The sequence below is a fragment of the Aristolochia californica genome, unplaced genomic scaffold (assembly GCF_029961685.1).
Source record: "Aristolochia californica isolate CCGP_79_NKW_82.1479 unplaced genomic scaffold, dmAriCali1.0.hap1 SCAF_2, whole genome shotgun sequence".
NCBI classification, from domain to species: Eukaryota; Viridiplantae; Streptophyta; class Magnoliopsida; order Piperales; family Aristolochiaceae; genus Aristolochia; species Aristolochia californica.
Window position 1 is genome coordinate 2,032,589 of NW_027181881.1, and position 20,673 is coordinate 2,053,261.

At 40.4% G+C, this 20,673-nt stretch overlaps 4 protein-coding genes across 6 annotated transcripts; 3 read left to right on the forward strand and 1 right to left on the reverse strand.

Moving 5' to 3' along the window:
* Positions 1–6: 6 nt before the first annotated feature.
* On the reverse strand, positions 7–5,295 carry LOC137957177 (probable pre-mRNA-splicing factor ATP-dependent RNA helicase DEAH2). Of its 3 annotated transcripts, XM_068804912.1 has the most exons (7): positions 4,834–5,295; positions 3,822–4,015; positions 2,627–3,711; positions 2,061–2,186; positions 1,725–1,963; positions 942–1,060; positions 7–353 (listed from the first exon to the last, which is right to left on the reverse strand). In XM_068804912.1, the coding sequence occupies exons 1-7, from the start codon at positions 5,101–5,103 to the stop codon at positions 224–226; spliced, it is 2,163 nt and encodes a 720-aa protein (XP_068661013.1). In that variant the 5' UTR covers positions 5,104–5,295; the 3' UTR covers positions 7–223. The 3 variants fall into 3 exon arrangements, with proteins under 3 accessions (XP_068661013.1, XP_068661014.1, XP_068661015.1); XM_068804913.1 differs by lacking the exons at positions 7–353; positions 942–1,060; positions 1,725–1,963 and having other exon boundaries at positions 2,101–2,290; XM_068804914.1 differs by lacking the exons at positions 7–353; positions 942–1,060; positions 1,725–1,963 and having other exon boundaries at positions 2,132–2,300.
* A 1,756-nt stretch (positions 5,296–7,051) lies between these two features.
* LOC137957179 (uncharacterized) lies at positions 7,052–7,845 on the forward strand. Its single transcript, XM_068804916.1, has one exon. It carries the CDS (start codon positions 7,174–7,176, stop codon positions 7,426–7,428), a length of 255 nt encoding a protein of 84 aa, XP_068661017.1. The 5' UTR covers positions 7,052–7,173; the 3' UTR covers positions 7,429–7,845.
* A 4,035-nt stretch (positions 7,846–11,880) lies between these two features.
* LOC137956978 (jasmonoyl--L-amino acid synthetase JAR4-like) lies at positions 11,881–15,636 on the forward strand. Its single transcript, XM_068804663.1, has 4 exons — positions 11,881–12,249; positions 13,885–13,984; positions 14,058–14,890; positions 14,980–15,636. The coding sequence occupies exons 3-4, from the start codon at positions 14,080–14,082 to the stop codon at positions 15,522–15,524; spliced, it is 1,356 nt and encodes a 451-aa protein (XP_068660764.1). The 5' UTR covers positions 11,881–12,249; positions 13,885–13,984; positions 14,058–14,079; the 3' UTR covers positions 15,525–15,636.
* A 2,076-nt stretch (positions 15,637–17,712) lies between these two features.
* On the forward strand, positions 17,713–20,372 carry LOC137956490 (jasmonoyl--L-amino acid synthetase JAR4-like). The gene is made up of 4 exons (XM_068804015.1): positions 17,713–17,995; positions 18,176–18,277; positions 18,367–19,214; positions 19,307–20,372. The coding sequence occupies exons 1-4, from the start codon at positions 17,721–17,723 to the stop codon at positions 19,849–19,851; spliced, it is 1,770 nt and encodes a 589-aa protein (XP_068660116.1). The 5' UTR covers positions 17,713–17,720; the 3' UTR covers positions 19,852–20,372.
* The last annotated feature ends 301 nt before the right edge of the window (positions 20,373–20,673 follow it).

Sequence of the window (20,673 nt, forward strand, 5' to 3'; positions counted from 1 at the left end):
CGTTGGTTACTTCAGCTCAAATAGTGAATTTTATACCAAATACCACTATGAAACGCTAACAGCGAATAAATAACTATTATAGTCATTTTAGTATAAAAGTACAGAAGAAACTTCGTGTCCTGTACTCAAGAGCACCCTTTTGATTATCGTCTCCAAATTCCAGCATTCCCGCCCTAAGAAAAAATTAAAGGGCCAAAATCAAGAACGTCGAATAGACTAGTCTTCATTTCATCCGGTTCCTACTTTCCCCTTTTTCTTTCTCACGTTTGTTGTAAAGACGCTCAAGAACCCGCTTAGCCTCACAATTGGGAAAATTGACAAGATCATAGTAATGAGGTGCTACATCAATTAACCTGCACAAAGAAAAAGATTATTGAATTTTAAACATAACAGACTTGAGAAATAATAGAGTATATAACACGAGCTCCTGAAAAAAGGCAGCTGCGCACTTTTAAAACAAAATATTTCTTATTTCAACGACACTTGTTGCTGAACTTTTGAACAAAAACATCTGAACCTATAAAAAGCTTGCTTCATAGATCAGCAGATTTAAGACCACAGATCCTCTTCATGATACCAGAAAAATCCAGGAAGGCGTGTCATTTACAATAATCACGATGATGGGTCACTACACCGCTCAATGCACAAAGTAAACTTTTATAACTTGTAACAAAAAGAAAACATATCTGGCAAGATTACAAGGTAAATCACCAAGAGGAAAAATGACTTCTTGCAGAAATTTCTAGGCCTGATAATAAGCAGAAGTGGATAAAGATTTTTGAAAATTTCAATAAAAATCTATGAATGAGATCATCAATACATGCATTTGTGTTTATAAATATAGAGATGAGAATACCAGCCATGGCACATCTGTAAAAGTAAAGGATGTAACTAGCTCTACTAAAAGGAAACATGCAATTTTCTAGACAAAAGCCACTCACCATTCCCCTCGAACATCTGTAACTGTGCGAATGAAATTTCTACTGGTCAAGACATACTCATTGTATATAACCCATTCTGGCTTATGATCCAGGCAATTGGAAGGATGTAAGTGAACCACCTGCCAGGCATAAATAAAATAAATTAAATTAAATTAAATGAAAACAATCAACCAAGAAAAACAGAATGAAGGCACCATAGACACAACTTACAGAGGATTCTTTTTTTTATTAAAAAAAAAGCAGGTGAATTTTATTAAGAGGAAGCTATTTTAACTATCTCCAACATAGGAACCCATAAACATACAAAGATGCCTCCCGTCCCCTCCCCCCTTCCCCAAAAAAACAAAAAACAACATACTTTTCTTTTTTTTAAAACCTCTCAAAATGAATTAGACAGATAAAAGTGAAAAGATCCTAAAATTTTCACTAATTAAAAGCTACTATCATCCTTTAAACACCAACAAGATTCTAAAGATGAACGTTTGCAGGCACTAAAAAAATAATTTGACTACACTAATTAGTAGGAAAAAAATTCTTACAAGGGTATGATTTTATCAAAGTCTCTGCAATTGCCTATCAAATAGCAGCAAAATAAAGAAGTGAAAAGGAGAAAGCCAGAAAAGGACCCCACAATAGGTATAGCATGAGCTTCAAAAAGCAAAGATTACAAACAGCAAGAAATGTAAATTCGTATTAGTCAGCTAAAGCAAATTGATACGTACTCTTCAACTTTTGGAAAGTATCAACATAAAGATGATTATGTAAGACAGGAAGGAAGCTTACCTGATTGTCTTTGACAGTCAAATAGTGGCCAGTACGCTCCAAGTGTGCCACCTGCATAAAATACCCAGCAAGCATAGCTTTCCTTATGTTTACATAGTAATCTCTGCTGTTGAAGTCAGTGCTGCATAGCTTGAGGTTGAACCGGGCCATGATCCGCACCAATTGCTGCCTCACATTATCAGCTGACTTTAATGCCCTATGATTTATGAAGTTCTCATAGCACCACGATGGATCTTCATCTACACCCATAAATCAATGAAAAAAGGCAATTATAAGCATTAATTTCAATTGGATGGTAACCAAATACTTCCAAAGACAGTTACAATATGTACGTACTGTTTTGCTTGTAGGCATGATACACATTCAGAAGCGTGAGATGATCTCCATCGATGTGTCCAAACCGAGCTTTTGCTTCATCTGCAGCTTTCTGAGCCTCCCTAGGCCGGAGAAAGCAATTGGGTACTAAAGAAAGAAATTTGTTATCACAGAGGAGGCCCACGGTAGGTCAGCAGATGAACAGAGGCGAGAGACGAACACCATTTGCTTCATGATAGAATACTGAGAAACTGCAACTATCTGCATCAGCACTTACTTAGGAATTTCTCCAGTGGCATTAGAGCCGACAAGACAGTTGCTGATGACAACCTAATGTGCAAAGCCCATGACTCTTAACACATGAATTGAGACTCTTTTCTTCTATGCTCCACGGTTCAAGAATGTCCTTGCCCATGAGTGGGAAGGATAAATAAATGTCAAAGTCTCAGAACTAATGGGGCACAAAAGCATAGAGTTCCAATACATGTGAGGTAGCACAAGCACATCATACGGCTTTTAAGTTTCATGCATAAGCAGCATGATTAGGAACTGGAAATTTAACACAGACAAGTAGAGACAAGAGTTACCTGATAGCATAGCAGATATTGAGAGGATCTCATTGGAACAGTTGAACTCAGGACTCACAACAAGCATCTTAGACATTTGTGGATCCAAAGGAAATTCACTCATGATTTCTCCTAATTTTGACAGGTTTCCATCATCATCCAAGGCACCCAAATAGTTCAGGACCTCTAGAGCCCGCATCAATGTTTCAGGGGCAGGAGGGTCCATGAAATCAAAGTGCACAAGATCATCAATTCCAAGTTTCTTGAGTGTGAGGACAGTATTAGCCAAATTAGATCGCAGTATCTCTGGGTAAGTCTGAGGTTGTAGATCATTGCTGAAACTTTTCTCTGTGTACAGTCTAAAGCATTTACCAGGCTGAGTTCTACCTGCTCGACCTGATCTTTGATGTGCGCTTGCCTTTGATATTGGTGAGACCAGCAAAGATTCCACTCTAACCCTTGGATTATAAACTTTCTGTTTGGCAAAACCAGGATCAATCACATACACAATGCCATCAATAGTCAAAGATGTTTCTGCAATGTTGGTCGAAACAACAATCTTCCTGCCAGGAGGACCCCCTTCTTTCAGTGCAGGTGGAGCAGGCTCAAATATCCTCTGCTGCATAGCAGGAGGTAATGTAGAATATAGTGGTACAGCTTTCACAGGCCCTACTTGATCCCCCATATTATTAACTTCCTTTGTTATTTTTCTGCATGCATCTTCTATCTCCTCCTCTCCTGTAAGGAAAACCAGTATATCACCAAGAGGCTCACACATGTGTATCTGTACAACTGTGCGAATGGCTGCCTCAAGATAATCCCTCTCAGGTTCTTGCGTATAGAAAATCTCCACGGGATGCAGCCTTCCTGGAACTTTCATAACTGGTGCATCGTTAAAGTAACCCCGAAATTTCTCTGCTTCGAGTGTCGCACTCATTACTACCAGCTTCAGGTCAGGCCTATTTTTCAGTACTTCCTTCAGAAGCCCAAATAGGACATCTGTTGCCAAAGTCCTCTCGTGAGCCTCATCAAGAATAATCACCCGATATCTTTCAAGAAGTGGATCTGTCATTGCCTCTCTTAGAAGCATACCATCTGTTAAATACCTGATAGAAAATTAATTCAGTGAAAATGAGGCCAGAAGTCACGTTTACCGGTAACATAACAAAAGCCAAAAAGAACATCATAGATAAAGAGAAAAAAGAGAGGTCGGTACTTGAGATTAGTTTTTGCACTGCTGCAATCTTCAAAACGAATGCTATAACCAACTTCTTCACCAATAGCTACGTCCATTTCCTCGGCCACACGCCGTGACACAGACATGGCAGCCACTCTGCGAGGTTGGGTGCAAGCAATCATCTTCCGCTTGTTAGGCTCATTGCTGAATGCTTCCAGAGCAAACTGAGGAATCTGCAACATATTTAAAGGTTGGTTCTCTGAGTTAAACCGTATAATGAATACAGAACTGGTGTAACACAATTTCAAAGGAAGTACATAGATCTTATAGGAGTTGGTTTCAGGGGAAAAAACAGAATAGAACAGAAAAATAAAAACTAAGACCATAACAATTTAGGCTGCTTCCATATCAATCAGCAGCAGAGAAAGAATATTAGACAAACAAAAAGGAAAACAAAAGAAACACCACCAACACAATCAGGCAAACATGTAAATGTTCACAGTAACCATAGAGTCTAAGAAGCCGCTTATGATTGCTCTACAACTCAAGCACGAATATCGCTCAGAAAGTCCTTTTGATTCCCTATACATAAAGGTGTCGTGGAAGTAAGCCATAAACACGACCAGGATGCCCTACAAAATTTCCCGTTTAGCTTTCTGTAAACGGAGAGATGCAAGCATTTTCAGGGGCGATCAAATTTTGATTAAATCGGTTATGAAAGTGGGGTGATGTACAACAATAGCAGCTATGCTGCACCAAAGGCATGAAACGCTTCGACAAGGAGACATAATAAAATCCATCAAAATGAGTAAATCCTTACATTAAACCTTTTCAAGGTTTCTAAGTCAGCGCAAGCCAATAACTACAATCTGACTAACAAAAAGAAGCTCGAAAAACCACGAAATGAATATAATAATGATTAAAATCCAGCATATATGCAACACTAAAGAACAGGAATCCATCAGTTCCGACACACCCTGAAAATCTAAAACTACTCATACAGATTCCCTGTTGAAGGCAAGAATAAAATCTGAACTACAGTCTAACTAACCTGAGTTGTTTTACCACTTCCAGTTTCTCCAACCAATATCAGTGTCTGATTCTCCCTCAGAGTTTGGACGAACTCCTCTTTCTGCTGCCACACAGGAAGAGTCTTTCGCTTCTCCAGAATCTCGAAATACCGTTGGGAAAACGGCCGACCATTCCAAGGATTCGACATCCCACTAGTAAACAAACCATTTACGTTAGCCAGCTTGGCCGACACGGTTGCCTCGTCCACCACGTCGAACAAGCTCACCTTCCTCTTCCTCTCAGTCGACATTCCAACCACAATAAAACCCTAGTTATGAGAGAAAAAAATCTAAAAAAACTTGTACAAAAAAGTGAAGAGTATAAAAACTAGAGAAATGATCTATGAATCCAGCTTCAGCGAGGAGGCTTCTACTGGAACACAAGTTTTCAGCTTGACCCTGAGAGGTAAACCCTAATTCTCAGTGATTTATCGCGACAGGCTTCCCCGTGCTCCCGAGTAGAATCAGGGAAAGAGGCTACCTAGGGTTTTATTTACTCAAAGGCGTAGGACGGTAGGAGGGCAAAGGAAGAAATCGAAATTACCGGAGAATCCCCGTAGGCGCTTCGTAGTCTACGTCTCTCATACGCTTGTTAGCCTTTTTCAAGGGGTCTTTTTGTCTATCCGGTCACTCCTAGCTTTCTGGACTGTTTGCTGCATTAATTTTGGCCCTTTGCGTGTTGTGGGCCGAGATGAAGCCTTTTAATGGCCCGTATCACTAAGAGTAAGATTCGAATGGGCCAAAAAAGTATGATGCCCGTATTTTTATGTATTATGTATTTTAGGCGTATACTTTGTATATGTAACTTAATTAATTTTATCGATTTTTAACGTAGAATCGTTGGTGGAATTTGACGGAAATTTTCCAGGAAAAAGAATTATTGACTTGTGCCAAAAGAATATATTTATTTTTGGGTGCAGAAGTCAAGAGTCAAGATCACATCCAAACAACATTAATTTTAAAAATGTCCTAATGACAAATAAATATGTGACATGTATCACTCTTTCACCTAAAGACGTAAAGTAATTAAAACTATTATTATTTGTATCTTTTCATAGAAGACATCTCATAAAAATGTTTCTAACTAAATTAATGCTTCTAACTAAAATAAAAATCACTTAGAGAATAAAAAATTAAGAAAATTAATAATTTTACAATAAAAAAACAATGATTGTCCTTCAGGTAGAAGATTTGCCTCAAGAATTAGGATATATTTGGAACCCCTTAAAAATAAAATAAAATAATAATTTGGCCATTATTATTTCAAAAATTAATTAATAATAATCATGAGATAATAATCAAATTTTTTTTTATATTAATTATTTTTAAGAAAAATAATGGTCAAATTCTTATTTTCTTTATTTTTCTATGGGGTTCTAAACAAACTCTTCGTAATTTGTCTCGGGAAAAATAATGTATAATTTGCATTAAAAAATAAATGATTTGATTAAAATATCGTTGATTTTCATAGAAAATCTCCTATATAGCTCGAAAAATCAGTTATTTGCCTAGAAAAAAGTAGTGATTCAGTCGGTGATTTACGACTTGCTTAGAGAAATTAATGGTTTGGCAAGAAAAATCACCATTTTCATAGAAAAATTACTAATTTGGAAATACTAAGCTCTTTGCTTCCCTTCAAAATGGTAGAAAGAAATATAGCCTTAATATGTAATTAAAACTATTAATGATCTATGTCTTCTCTCGAATGGCAGATTCGTAAAATCTACAAAAAAGGTGTTTGTCTCATCCTTAAATATCATTAGTTTGGTAAAACAAATCATTGATATTTTAATCATTATTACCAGATACGTAAATTAATTTAGGATCTAGGGAGAAGTTTACTATTTAAGAGTTTGATAACAGCCCCAGTTGAAAAACTTGAGCGGTTGCGTCTGACGTCAGAGAGATCTCACGATTCTGACTGTTAATAATTCAAATCAAAAGTTCAAACGCATTTGGTGGGAGTTTCGGGATTTTTGTACCTCAAGTGCCTTCGGCTTCTCTACTATGACCGCAAATTAGTGTGAGAACTCAATCAGAGTACTACCATACATTTTGGATACCTTTTTAGAGTATTTATTTTTATTAATTTTCTGTTTTTTCATTATTTCTAAATTCTGACTTACTTCTCACTATAAAGATTTGCAGGAAACGCCTACCAGGAAAGTAACCGATATGACTTATATTAAAGAGCCCCCGACACTCAACCTCGATGATGACACACGATAATCACGGTTTGACGACAGTGGCGAGGCCTGAATCTGCGGAACAGAATCGTCCCTTTGAGAGAGAGTCTGTCGGACAGAGAGACGGAGCGCGGGATGGGGAGGAGCTGGTCATCTTCTTTCTCCCGGTGGCTGGAAATCGACCTAACGGTTTTCTCATGGACGGGGTACGCCTCGGTTTTCCGGTGGCCGGAAATCGATCTCTCCGGTATGACCCCTAACTGGGCCAATTACCACCTCGACTTCTCCATCGTCGATAGCGTGCTCTGGTCTTTAGTCACCGCCGTCGAGTCCCTCGCCGTCGTTTCCATGCTCTGCTTCTTCTTCCTCTTCTGCGGCTGCAGCATATGAGAAAGGTAGGTAAGCTGCAGCTGATGCGGGCGGCGGGGTAGCAACTAGCGAGGAACAGCCAGGGTATCGCATCAAAGAAAGACAAGCAGGGTATACAAATGAGTTTGCTCTTTGTTTCTTTGTTGGTGTTAGCTTGATGATCGATATCGATGATGGGTTTGCAGTAATGTAAATATGTTCATTAGGGTTTTTGCAGAAGCATTTGGATTTTTCTCTTTTCCATTTGGAATTGCGTTTGTCAATGGTGGATGATTAGGTAGACTGAAAGGTCTTTTTATTTATTTTCAAAAAATTCAGGCGATGTACACGATGAAACGATTCAAAAGTACTGAAGAGAGTTCTCGAATTTCTTTACCGGATTCCGGCGACTTGAATTTCTTTAAATTTTTAATATATTAATCAGACTCTTTGCTGGAAGATTGAAAGTATTGCATTAATCTATTTATTGAATTTTTTTATAAAAATGTACGATAATCTGTTTTGGCCAGCTCTCCCTCTTCATGCCTCCCAAGGAGAAGATACGTTTTTCAATAATTAGTTGAAAAGACGAATCGGTACCCATGTCCTTTTACTAAAGTTAGGTGTCTCTCATGTGACTAAGGTCCAATATCTTGTAAGCCCACATCCATGATATTTACAATTATTTAAAACTGCAAATTTGGATCAAAGCCCGGGCTCAATTTGGTACAGATATCTGATGGAAATGTACGGGATGTGCGATGAATCCGATTATCAGTTGCTCGAGTCCATTCGGCAACATCTGTTGGAGGATTCGGAGCAACTGATGAGTTTCCCACCTAGGAATCCCGCCTTTCTACGGAGTTCAAGCTTTGGAAATGGAAGCAGTCTTTTCCCCATTCTCCGGTGATTAAGATGGAAGTGGCGGCGGCGGTGATGGAGAGACGGCAAGCTCCGGCGTAGGAGAAAGGGAAGCATTACAGTGGGGTAAGGAGACGGCCATGGGGCAAATTCGTGGCAGAGATTTGTGTCTTAGCGAAAAACGGCACCAGAGTTTGGCTCGGGACGTTTGAGACAGCAGAGGACGCCGCGATGGCTTACGATCGAGCGGCTTACCGGAGGGAGAAGGAGGCCGAGAGGGAGAACGAAACGCAAGAGGGAGTGCGAAGACGAAAAAGCCAATTGGGAGAAGAGAGCGGGAGAGAAAGAAAAAAAAAATCGAGAGGAAGAGTGTTACAACGAAGACACAAATCGGTGCATAATAAACCGAGAATAATTAACCACGAAATATATAATCTAAGAGAGAAAATAAATATGAACAGAAAATTAGTAAATCAACTCAAACAGCATAAAGGGAATAATCTTATATAGTTCGGCGATAGCCTACTCCACGGAAGGAAACGAGAATCCACTAAAATCGGAAATGGGTGAAGCTTTACGGTTTCAAGCATACAAAATCAAGGTCCGATTTCTCTCTCGATGAACCCCTCTTTCTCTGTGCAGATAATCTCCCAAAACCCTCATCGTCTCGACCTCTCCTAAAAAACCCCCAAATCAGAGCTCCTGATTTAACTTCTTAATCGGGTCCCTATGCGGATCCGAACTGGGTCGGGTCGGGTAATCGGATTCAATACACCTGATTAGCAAATCTCAACCTTGGCTTAATTTGATTACTCCTATCTGAAAAACTGAACCTGTCTATCACCTTCTCCACATTGCCTCTTAGGGTATCCTCTTCAGGTACTGCGAACACCAAACGGAAGTCCAAACCATGCTTGAACTTTAGTGTAGAACCTGAAAGTCTGAATTAAGTAGCATCACTACCCGTGACAACTTCACGGTAGTTATAGGGCTCTAGAAACTGAATGGTCGTTGCCACAGGTAATGCATAAGTGACCATATCGGCGTAACTATATTCATCACCCTCAAGCTCCACCTACTCATTGATATGCCCTAATCGAATATTCCATAGACGAGTCGTGTCAATATCTGAATTTGAAGATAAGGAACCTACTGTAGTACCTATGACTGTACTGCCCTGAATCACAAAAAAGGTTACCAACCATTTTCCCTTTCATCACAACTAGTGTACCCATACAGACCTCCAAAAAACTCCACCTTCAATTGTATATCTGCAGCCAAGGGAAACAAGAGAACCTAGAGAAAAAACAAAATTGGTACATGCCGAACTTTTTACAAAATTCCCACTATACCGCCATACATCTTGATCTGAACCGTTCCAATCCCAAACAGTTTTACAGAGCAAAAAATCCCCATCAAAACTGTACCACCATCTACCGACTGATATATCGCAAAAAAAAAAATCCTTGATAGGACACATGTGGTAGGAGCGGCCCGAATCAAGTATCCACTCATCCTGTGAGTGTGCAGCACTCAACTGTGAGAATATATTCTGAACCATCAGAATAATTTTCAGCAACCCCAACAACCTCTTCCTTTTCTTCTCTTTTCTCCTTCTCTTTGAGTTTTGGACAATCTCTTGCAAAATGACCTGGTTGATGACAATAATAGCACTTACCCCATTTCCCCTTTGACTTCAGCCTAGAAAGGCCACTGCCGCCAGAATCCTTCTCCTTCGTTCGCCCTCGAACAAACAGACCATCTTCTTGCTCCTTGCTCCCATTGGTAGACACCTTCTTCCTCAACTCGTTAGAATATAAAGATGCCTTGACATCCTCTATAAAGATGGTATCGTGCCCATGGAGCATAGTCGTAACGAAGTACTCATAGGATGGGGGTAAAAAGCACAACACAATCAGTGTTTGATCCTCATATTCAATGGTAATATCTATATTTCTCAAATCCATAACAATCTTATTGAACTTATTAAGATATTCTTTGAGAGATATACCTTCCTTCGTCCGAAGAGTGTAAAGGCATTGCTTCAAATATAGCCTATTCGTGAAAGATTTAGTCATATAAATACTCTCCAACTTCAGCCATAAACTAGTTGTTGTCATCTCATCTGCAACTTCCCGCAAAACCTCATCGGCCAAACACAATCGAATGAAACTTGGAGCTCTGATGTCAAGATCCTCCTTGGCTTCTTCTGACATCGTAGCTAGAAACTTATCATTTCTATTCAATGTTCTGTGGAATCCTTGTTGTACTAACAAGGCACGCATCTTCACACACCACAAACTGAAACTCATCTGCCCATCAAATTTCTCTAATATATACTTCGCAGTCATAATTACCAAAATACCCTCGATCACGAATATTTTTTTTCTGCCCCTCGGCACTGACAGAAACCACGAACAGTGCCCCCAAAAAAATTTCTTCTCCTTTCGGCACTTCCAGAAAACCAACAAACGAAAATCCGGCATCGTCGCTGGAAAACCTCGCTCTGATACCAATTGTTATAACGAAGGCATAAATCCGAGCATAATAAACCGAGAATAACTAACCACGAAGTATATAATCTAAGAGAGAAAGCAAATATGAACAGAAAATCAGTAAATCAACTCAAATAGCACACAGGGAACGATCTTACGTGGTTCGGCAATAGCCTACTCCACGGGAGGAAACGAGAATCTACTAAATTTGAAAAGGGGTGAAGCTTTGCGGCTTCAAGCATACAAAGTCGAGGTCCGATTTTTTCCTCGACGAACCCCTCTTTCTCTATGCAGAGAATCCCCCAAAACCCTTGTTGTCTCGACCTCTCCTCAAAAAAGCCCAAATCAGATCTCCCGATTTAACTTCTTAATCGGGTCCCGACGTGGATCCGAACCAGGTTGGGTCGAATTCAAGACATTCGATTAATAAAGAGGGCATCCAGATTGTTTCAACAGGATGACTCAGAAAAAAACTACAGAATCCTAATTTCACAGTTTATGCCTTGGGGGGCTTCATTTTGATTACCGATTTCATTCAGTTGAAGCCGGCCTTGGTGCACCACTAACGACTCACAGGTTCAATCAGACAGTCCATTGATTTGGTTCAAGTAGACCGATCTGTTGTTAATGTGAAGCAAACTGATTGTCCCAACTTGATCAGCTGAATTGGTTGTTTTTTTTCATATACGCTAGCTTTGTTTTCACAACGATGGAGAGGAGAGGCTACCCTCTCAAGTTAGGAAGGTGGCAACTCCTCTCCGTTGGCACCAGAAAAACACACCAGAGGAAGAGGGGGAGGGGTTTTTTCTCAGTTTAATTTATTTGGAGGAGAGTCCCTCTTGGTAAAAAAAAAATAGAGGGAGAGGGAGGGAAGGGCCGCCATGTTGACATCGTCTCGGTTCAAACTGCAAGTCGACGGTATTCCCCGGTTGCCATAAAATTTCAATAATTTACAGTAAAGTTGTAAATCTTTTGAGGATCTTTTCGTTCAATTTTTTAAAGATAAAAGCGAGTCTAGCATCAGGCGTATTGAAAGAAGAGTTGAGGCATCAAATCACGTGTAGCCATCTCTTGTGCTTCGTCGGCGGCAGGGACGAAAAGAAAGAAACCAGCTTGCTGAAACTTTTCTGCCATTTATTCCCTTTAAAAACCATCCTTCCAAACGAGCTTCCAAACATCCTTCATTAATTTCTGTTGCAGTGTGGTTTGAAATCTGAAAAAAGCCCCAGCCAATGGAGGAGCTGTTAAAATTAATAGAAGATTTCGAGGTGGAAACTAAAGACGCGGAGAGGGTACAGAGGGAGACTCTGGAGAAGATCCTTGAAGATAACGAAGAAACCGAGTACTTGAAGAGGTTTGGGCTTAATGGGAGGAGGGACGAAGAGACTTTCCGGACGTGCGTTCCCTTGGCCTCTCATCAGGATTTTCAGCCTTATATTCAGAGAATTGCGGAAGGGGATTCTTCACCGTCTCTCGCTGCCAAGCCTTTTACTGCTTTAACTCACAGGTTTGCTAACTTCACCAGTCTTTCTCTTTGTTGATTCTCTTCAATGGCCAGATTCGGATTGATAGTTCAAGCGTACTCAACGTAGTGTGTGCCGCCTGTCCCGTCTGTGAAATCTAAATTTGATTTTTATGTTGAGTTATCCGGGACGTCGTTTAAACCAATCCCAACTGCTTGATTCACATTAACACTCTTTTCTCTGTATCGTCTGCTGCATCTCACTTGATTGAGGTATATACGACGGAGTTCGGATCCTCCGTAACCCTTGCAAAAGATTAGGTGTAAGTGTCTGGTTTCATGATAACTGCCCCTTATCCTTTACAGGCCCAACGTGAGAAAACTGCTCTCCGTCAAGTAGTTCCTAAATTAACCACGATTAAACTACCTATCTTCCCCTATTTTATTTTATTTTATTTTATTTACATCGGAGAAATTGCTGAAATCTTCCACTCCCATTTTGTAGAAGTGAGACTGCTGCAAGAGACCTTCTGGTCAATGAGAGGTTCTTCACCATGAATCTCTTTCCAATTTCAATGTAACTTCTGCATTGAAATTTATAAAAACAAGAAATCTACTCGAGTTGCCGCAACAATGAAAAGATCATTAATATTATGCCTAATGTTTCCTTTTGTATTACTTTTTTCCCTGGTGTAGAAACTTAAAGGCTACTGTCAATAGCATTCAGGAGCTTTTGCATGGTCATGAGTAATCCTTACAACATACTTTCAGAACTGAAAATTGAATCTTTAAAAATGGATTCTACTATGAACTGGGAATGAGGCAAGGTGGCAATTCATGTAATCTTGGAAAAGATCCATGTTTGTTTACTCAATATTTAAAGAGTTTACAAGACTAGCTCTAACTACCCCTGTTTAACTCTGGCGAGATAACTAGCTTCTAGATTATTTTATGGGATCAGTTAATCTTGTTATCCATGATCGATACCGAATAGGAATAACGGAACTGAATGAGGTAAGATAAACTGGCTCAAATGAATCAAGAGATTACTTTGAGATGGAGATGGAGAAGAGGTTCAAGGTGGGGAGCCTCTCATAGACGACAGTGATGTCTCATGGAACAGCCTTTGGCTTTTTTGACCTGGAAGATTTTCAGCTAAATCTTCTGTCTGTCTCTTTGAATGGAAAATAAGAGAGAAAATAGGAGAAGACAGTAGCATGATTGTAGTTATATTATTGATTTCTTGTGTCTTGGGCCTTTGGCTCAATGGTTACATGGGGAGGTTTCTAGTGTGAGATCTTAGGGGCAAATCTTACCAGGGGTTAAAGGGGCATGTGTGTGTGTATTTATCATTTAATTTTTTTTTCACTTCTAACCTTTTTCTTTGGTAATTTGAGGGCAAAATATCCAGGGTAAGGGACGGGTGTATCATACAAAATAGACACTTTGCACCATATTCTCTGCAAGGGTCCTTGCAGGGGATCTGGAAGGAAAACTTTGTTTAAGAAATTCTATTTACTGAATATGGGGAATAACTATTTATCCATTCATCACATACTCCACGTCTACAGCAATTTTTTTGTTATATGGAGGCAAATTTCTTAATGAAAAATTAAATTCTAGGAAATCCTATTAGAAATTCCAAAGGTACTTTAATTAATCCATTTGTGTATGATACAGCTCTGGGACTACTGGAGGAAAACCAAAACTACTGCCTTTCAATTATGCTTTCTCCAGAACTCTCGCCCAACAGTCCTCCACTTGTCTTGCTTATGCCCTGGTATGCTAATACTCATTTGAAAGTTAATCTGGTTCAGTAAATAGACATTCAAGACGGTTAATTGCATAAGCAGAGAGTTCTCTGTGGAGGAAGGCATGGTCATCTGGTTTCAATACATAGCTTCTCGGCACAAAGCAAAGGGTGGACTAGATGTGGGGAGTCTCACTAGCAACTTATTTCATCAATTGCTGTCATATAACAGCAGTGGCCAAGAGAGCACTGGAAAAATTCAGCCATGCAGCCCCAAGGAAGTAGCAATGGCTCATGATTATCAACAAGCTTTGTATTGCCATTTTCTTTGTGGGCTTCTTTATTATGATAGAGTCCAATTTCTCCTTGCATCCTTCTGCCACCAGCTGGTGCAAGCCTTCCGAACATTTGAATCAATCTGGGAGGAACTCTGTGCAGATATACGTGAAGGAGTTCTCAGTGAAAGGGTCTCTGATCTTTCTGTTAGGGCAAGCGTCTCTAAACTTCTCAAACCGAGTCCAGTCTTAGCAGATGCCATTTATCGAAAATGCAAGCTATTGAAGTCAAAGAACTGGTCTGGTTTGATTCCAGAATTGTGGCCTCAAACAAAATTTGTGAAAGCAATCCTAACCGGGTCCATGGAGTCATACATGGGTAAGCTGAGGCATTATGCAGGGGAATTGGCACTGGTTAGCTGGGTCTATGCAGCATCAGAGGGTGTGATCGGGGTGAGCGCTAGGCCAAGATCCAGCATTGAATCCATGGCTTATGCCGTAGGTCCTGATAATGGGTACTTCGAGTTCATCCCTCTAATTAAGAGACAAGTTGTGGAAGATGAGGAATCACTTGAGGAATTGTATGTGGAATCCAAACCTGTTCGACTAACAGAAGTGAGAGTTGGAGAAATCTATGAAGTCGTCATCACCAACTTTGCAGGTATGCCAATTTATCACCCTCTAAAAAATCATTGTTGAAGAAATTTACAGGGGTTGATAAAACTTTAAGGCACTCTTAGTGATCTGCAGGTTTGTACAGGTATAGATTAGGGGATGTGGTGAAGGTATTGGGCTTCTACAATTCCACACCAGAGCTCCAATTCGTGCAAAGGAAAAACATGGTATTAAACATCAGAACTGACAAAACAACGGAGAGTGATCTGCAACTTGCAATGGATAAAGCATCGAAGCTGTTGTTATTGGAGGAGAAAGTGGACATTGTGGACTTCACCAGCTGCGGCGATTTATCGACTGACCCAGGTCACTATGTAATTTTCTGGGAACTAAGTCACTTGCCCAGCAAAGAGATCTTACAGAAATGCTGCAATTGCTTTGATCAATCGTTTGCCGACGTTGCCTACATAAACCATAGAACTAATAGGTTGATTGGAGCTCTGGAGCTGCGAATCGTTGTGAAAGGAACCTTCATGAGGATATTTGAACACTATCAAAGCCTTGGTTGTAGCATCAACCAATTCAAAACTCCTCGATGCATTGCCAGCTCCAATACAGCAGTGTTAAAGATTTTAGATGACAATGTCACTGCGAGTTGCTTTATCACCGCGTATGGTTGATAGTTCTTCGATATACATTTTATATGGTCAATATGTAATCTGTATGTAATAATCCTTTTAGCCGGTGAGAAGAACTTCATTGGATTGTTTATGGTATATTGCATGTATTTAAAATTGCGAAATAAAACGAATTAGTGCTGCTTGTTCATGTGGTTTGATTTGCTTCGGAAAAGCTTGAAGCTGACCGAATGTTTTGAATCTTAACCCGAGTCCCATGGTTGACCCTTGATGTCTCGAATTTCAATTCTCTGAAATACTCGTGTAGACATTTTTACTGGGTAAGGAAGATCGGTTTAAAGATCAATAAAGATAAAGTGATAGTGGTTTTAGGATAATCACCTGGAGGAAGAGCATATATAGGTTAGGACTTGTATTGATTGTAGTGTAGGAAGGGAATTAGCTCTGCCTGACTTCCATGGTCGGATCGAAATTGTAGAAATTACAGAGCTGGTTTCTGCCAGGACGAAGATACCATTCTCGTCTCACTTCAATCTCCATGCCATGTTGAATCCCTTAACTCATGGAGCTGTCTTATGCTAGGTTTTCGGACTTGGGATGGGGACCCGACTCAGGGTCCCGATTTCCAGAGTCAGATTGACCCGGCTGAACCAGTTGCATGACCCGGGAAACATTGTGTATCAGACATGGTTAGAAAATTTTAAAAATATATAAAAATATCTACATTTTAATATATAATAGATATATACTATTTAATTACTATATAAATAATATGTGGTTTATATATATATATATATACACACACGTACGGCTGATCTAATACGAAAAACTATTTGGTACGAACAATTATCTTAACCGTCCGATTATGATCGAATGGCTGAGATAACTATTGATCGAATGATTGAGATAACCATTAATTGGACGACTAAGATAACCGTTGATCATAATTGGATGACTAGATACACACACACACACATAGGGGGCTGATCCAATACAAAAAGCCATTTAGTGCGAAACATGCGAAATAACTATCTCAACCGTTTCGATCTATTGATCAGACAGCTGAGATAACCGTTTGATCTGACAGGTGAGATAGTCGTTGATCATGACCGGATAATTGAGATATTTTCTTGGTATTTTCTTTTACAACTTCATCAGATTCTCCTCACTGTTATTCCTCTTTTTGTTTACTAAAGGAAGGCTCGGGAATACAGTGGAGGAGACAACAAGTTTCATAACCATAAAGAGTTCTCCTTGGATACCCACAGAGGCAATTACTCTCTTCACCCTCCTCCTGTCTCTTCACTACTTTTATCCTCCTGTTCTCTTTTTCCATTTTCTTTACCTTGTTTCTCCTTCGGAAAAAAACAAAATCTAGCACTAAACACATTGGGAATACAGTGGAGAAGCTGAAATGACGAGGAAGAGAAAAGCCAAAGTAAAAGACAGCCTAGAATGGTCTAATCTAATTTTCTTCCTTAATGTGTAAATGAGGACTAATTATGAACTTCCAACTTCTGTTATGATATAGAAGAGGATTAATATTTTGAAGCTAAAGGAGATTTTAATGTCTAAATCTTGGTCGAGTTTGTGTTGTTTGAGTTTATGTTTAACCTTTTGTAAACTTAAGCGTTTGAGTTGTGGATGTTACTGTTGTATTCTTCCTAAAAACTGAGCGATGGTAAACCCTGTAGTCTTCCTAAAAGCTTTGAAAAAAGAAACGTGGTGAAGGACAACAGAAACCAGCTTTGCAGAGAGTCTTTACTGCTATTTAAGAGGGCGAAAGCAACTCATCTTCTTTCTTCAGCTTGCTATTGGTTACATTTCTCTTGCAGCTTGGTCTGAGGTCTGAAAAAATTCTAGCTAATGGAGGAGTTTGTAGCATCGATAGAAAATTTCGAGGTGCAAACCAAAGACGCGGAGAGGGTACAGAAAGAGACTCTGGAGAAGATTCTTGAAGATTTTAATGTCTAAATCTTGGTCGAGTCTGTGTTGTTTGAGTTTATGTTTAACCTTTTGTAAACTTAAGCGTTTGAGTTGTGGATGTTACTGTTAAATCCTGTATTCTTCCTAAAAGCTTTGAAAAAACGAAACGTGGTGAAGGACAACAGAAACCAGCTTTGCAGAGAGTCTTTAATGCTATTAAAGAGGGCGAAAGCAACTCATCTTATCGCTTCAGCTTGCTATTGGTTACATTTCTCTTGCAGCTTGGTCTGAGGTCTGAAAAAAATCTAGCTAATGGAGGAGTTTGTAGCATCGATAGAAAATTTCGAGGTGCAAACCAAAGACGCGGAGAGGGTACAGAGGGAGACTCTGGAGAAGATTCTTGAAGAGAACGAAGAAACAGAGTACTTGAAGAGATTTGGGCTTAATGGGAGGAGGGACGAAGAGACTTTTCGGAAGTGCGTTCCCTTGGCTTCTCATCAAGAGTTTCAGCCTTATATTCAGAGAATTGCGGATGGGGATTCTTCGCCGATTCTCGCTGCCAAGCCTTTTACGACCTTAAGTCTGAGGTTCGCGAATTTTAACTAGTTTTTTTCTTCCTAGATTCTGATCTTTAATGGCGAGATTGGAATTGGTTACTGAGTCTGATCTATAGGAAAAACTATTCTGCGCATACTGCTACAAACATTAGAGATTCGAGTTAGAAAGCAGTTGCTTTAATTGTGGTAGTGTTCTTGTGTGAAATGCAGCAGCGGGACTACCGGAGGAAAACCGAAACTCTTGCCTTTCAATGATGCCTTGTGCAGATCTTACACCCAACAACGAACAACTGCTCTTGCTTATGCCGTAAGGTACGCCAAAACAAACGCCTAAGCTTATTAAAAAATTAAAATGGTTCATTAATGCATTCAGAGAAGATCTTGGTTGATTGCCTAAGCAGAGAGTTCTCGGTGGAGGAAGGAATGTTCATTATGTTCCTGCACGTAGCTTCTCGGCACAAGGCAAAGGGTGGAGCAGACGTAGCTCCTATCACTAGCAACCTATTTCATCAAATGCTGTCACAGAGCAGCAGTCGTCAAAAGAGCACTAGAAAAATTCGTTCGTGCAGCCCCATGGAAGTAGCAACGGCCGGCGATTATCAACAAGCTTTGTATTGCCATTTCCTTTGCGGGCTTCTTTACTCCGATCAAGTCCAATATCTCCAAGCGATTTTCTGCCACCACATGGTGCAAGCATTCCGGACTTTTGAATCAATCTGGGAGGAACTCTGTGCGGACTTACGTGAAGGAGTTCTCAGTGAAAGAGTCTCTGATCCTATTGTCAGGGCAAGCGTCTCTAAACTTATCAAACCTAGTCCGGAGTTAGCAGATGCCATTTATCGAAAATGCAAGGTGTTGCAATCGAAGAACTGGTCTGGTTTGATTCCAGAATTGTGGCCGCAAGCAAAATACGCGAGTGCGAACTTAACTGGGTCCATGGAGCCATACGTGGGTAAGCTGAGGCATTACGCCGGTGATCGATTGGCACTTGTTAGCTGGATCTATTCAGCATCAGAAGGCGCGATCGGGATAAACACGAGGCTGAGAACCAGAGTAGAATCCGTGGCATACGCCGTCGTTCCTGGTAATGGCTACTTCGAGTTCATCCCTCTTAAGCGACGAGTCGTGGAGTGTGATGCATTACTTAATAGCAGAGGTGAGGAGTTAATGTACGTGGAATCCGAACCCGTTCGACTAACGGAAGTCATAGTGGGAGAACTCTACGAAGTCGTCATCAGCAATCTTGCAGGTACGGCCAGTTATCATTCTCTAGAAAATCATCCTTTAGCAAATTTACAGGTGTACGTAAATTATTTAGCGACTTTGCTTGCTGTGCTGCAGGTTTGTACAGGTATAGGTTGGGGGATGTGGTGAAGGTATCAGGGTTCTACAATTCCACACCAGAACTCCAATTCGTGCGAAGGAAGGGCGTCTTATTAAACATCATAAATGATAAAACGACAGAAAGCGATCTGCAACTCGCGATGGAGAGAGCATCGAAGCTGTTTTTAGAGGAGGAGAAAGTGGATATCGTCGACTTCACGAGCTACGGCGATTTATCAACTGAACCAGGTTACTACGTAATCTTCTGGGAACTAAGTGAGGTGCCCAGCAGAGAGATCTTACAGAAATGCTGCAATTGCTTGGATCAATCGTTTGTTGATGGTGCATACGTAAATTCCAGAAAGAATGGGTCGATTGGAGCTCTGGAGTTGCGAATCGTTGGGAGAGGAACTTTCACAAAGGTATTTGAACACTATCAAAGCCTAGGGTCTACCATCAGCCAATTCAAAACTCCCCGATGCATTACCAGCTCCAACACAGTGGTGTTGAAGATATTAGACGATAATGTAAGCGCGAGGTTCTTTAGCTCAGCTTATGCTTGATAATTCTTTGGGAATTTTACCAAAATACCGATTAAAAATAACTTATTTATAATAATAACGAAGACCACAAAATATTTATAAAACTACCGAACTTTGACCGGTCCACTGTATATGTGGACAGTCAAAGGTGACACGTAAGCTTTGACTGCTTACGTGTCGCTTCATCATCGGAGCGATGCTGTAGATGAACAGATAGACTGCCACGTCATTAATTTTGGCACGTCATCTGCCACGTAATTTACCACATCAATATAAATTACTTTATTTTTTCCCTGTCATCTGGCCACGTAAGCACCCGCCACGTCAGCCCTCACTTTTGTTTTTAATTCTAATCTCTTCCCCGATTTTCTCCTCTCCTCTCGTCGCTCCCCTGCCGCTCGCCTCTCCTGCTGCCGCTCGCCTCCCCTGCTACCGCCGCCGCTCGGCCTCGCCCCTGCTTCCGCCGCTCGCCTGCTGCCGCTGCTCTGCCTCGGCCTCGCCCCTGCCGCCGCTTGCCTCCTGCCGCTGCTCTTCCTCTGCCTCGCCCCTGCCTCTGCCTCGGCCTCGCCCCTGCCGCCGCTCGCCTCCCCGTCTCAGCCTTTTATCTCTCCTCTGTTCATCCTCTCGCCGCCGACGTTCTTCCCCTCTGTTCCCCTTCTCTCGCTGCCCATTCCCTCGAAAATCAGGGGGGTGATTTTTTAGGATTTTTGTTAATTGAATCGAATTATTGTATTTAATTATAATGTTGATTTGAATTTAGGTGTTTAATTACTGTATTGATTTTTTTGTGATTTACTGTTTAATTTCTGATTTTATGTTAATAAAAATTTTGCTAAATTAAAA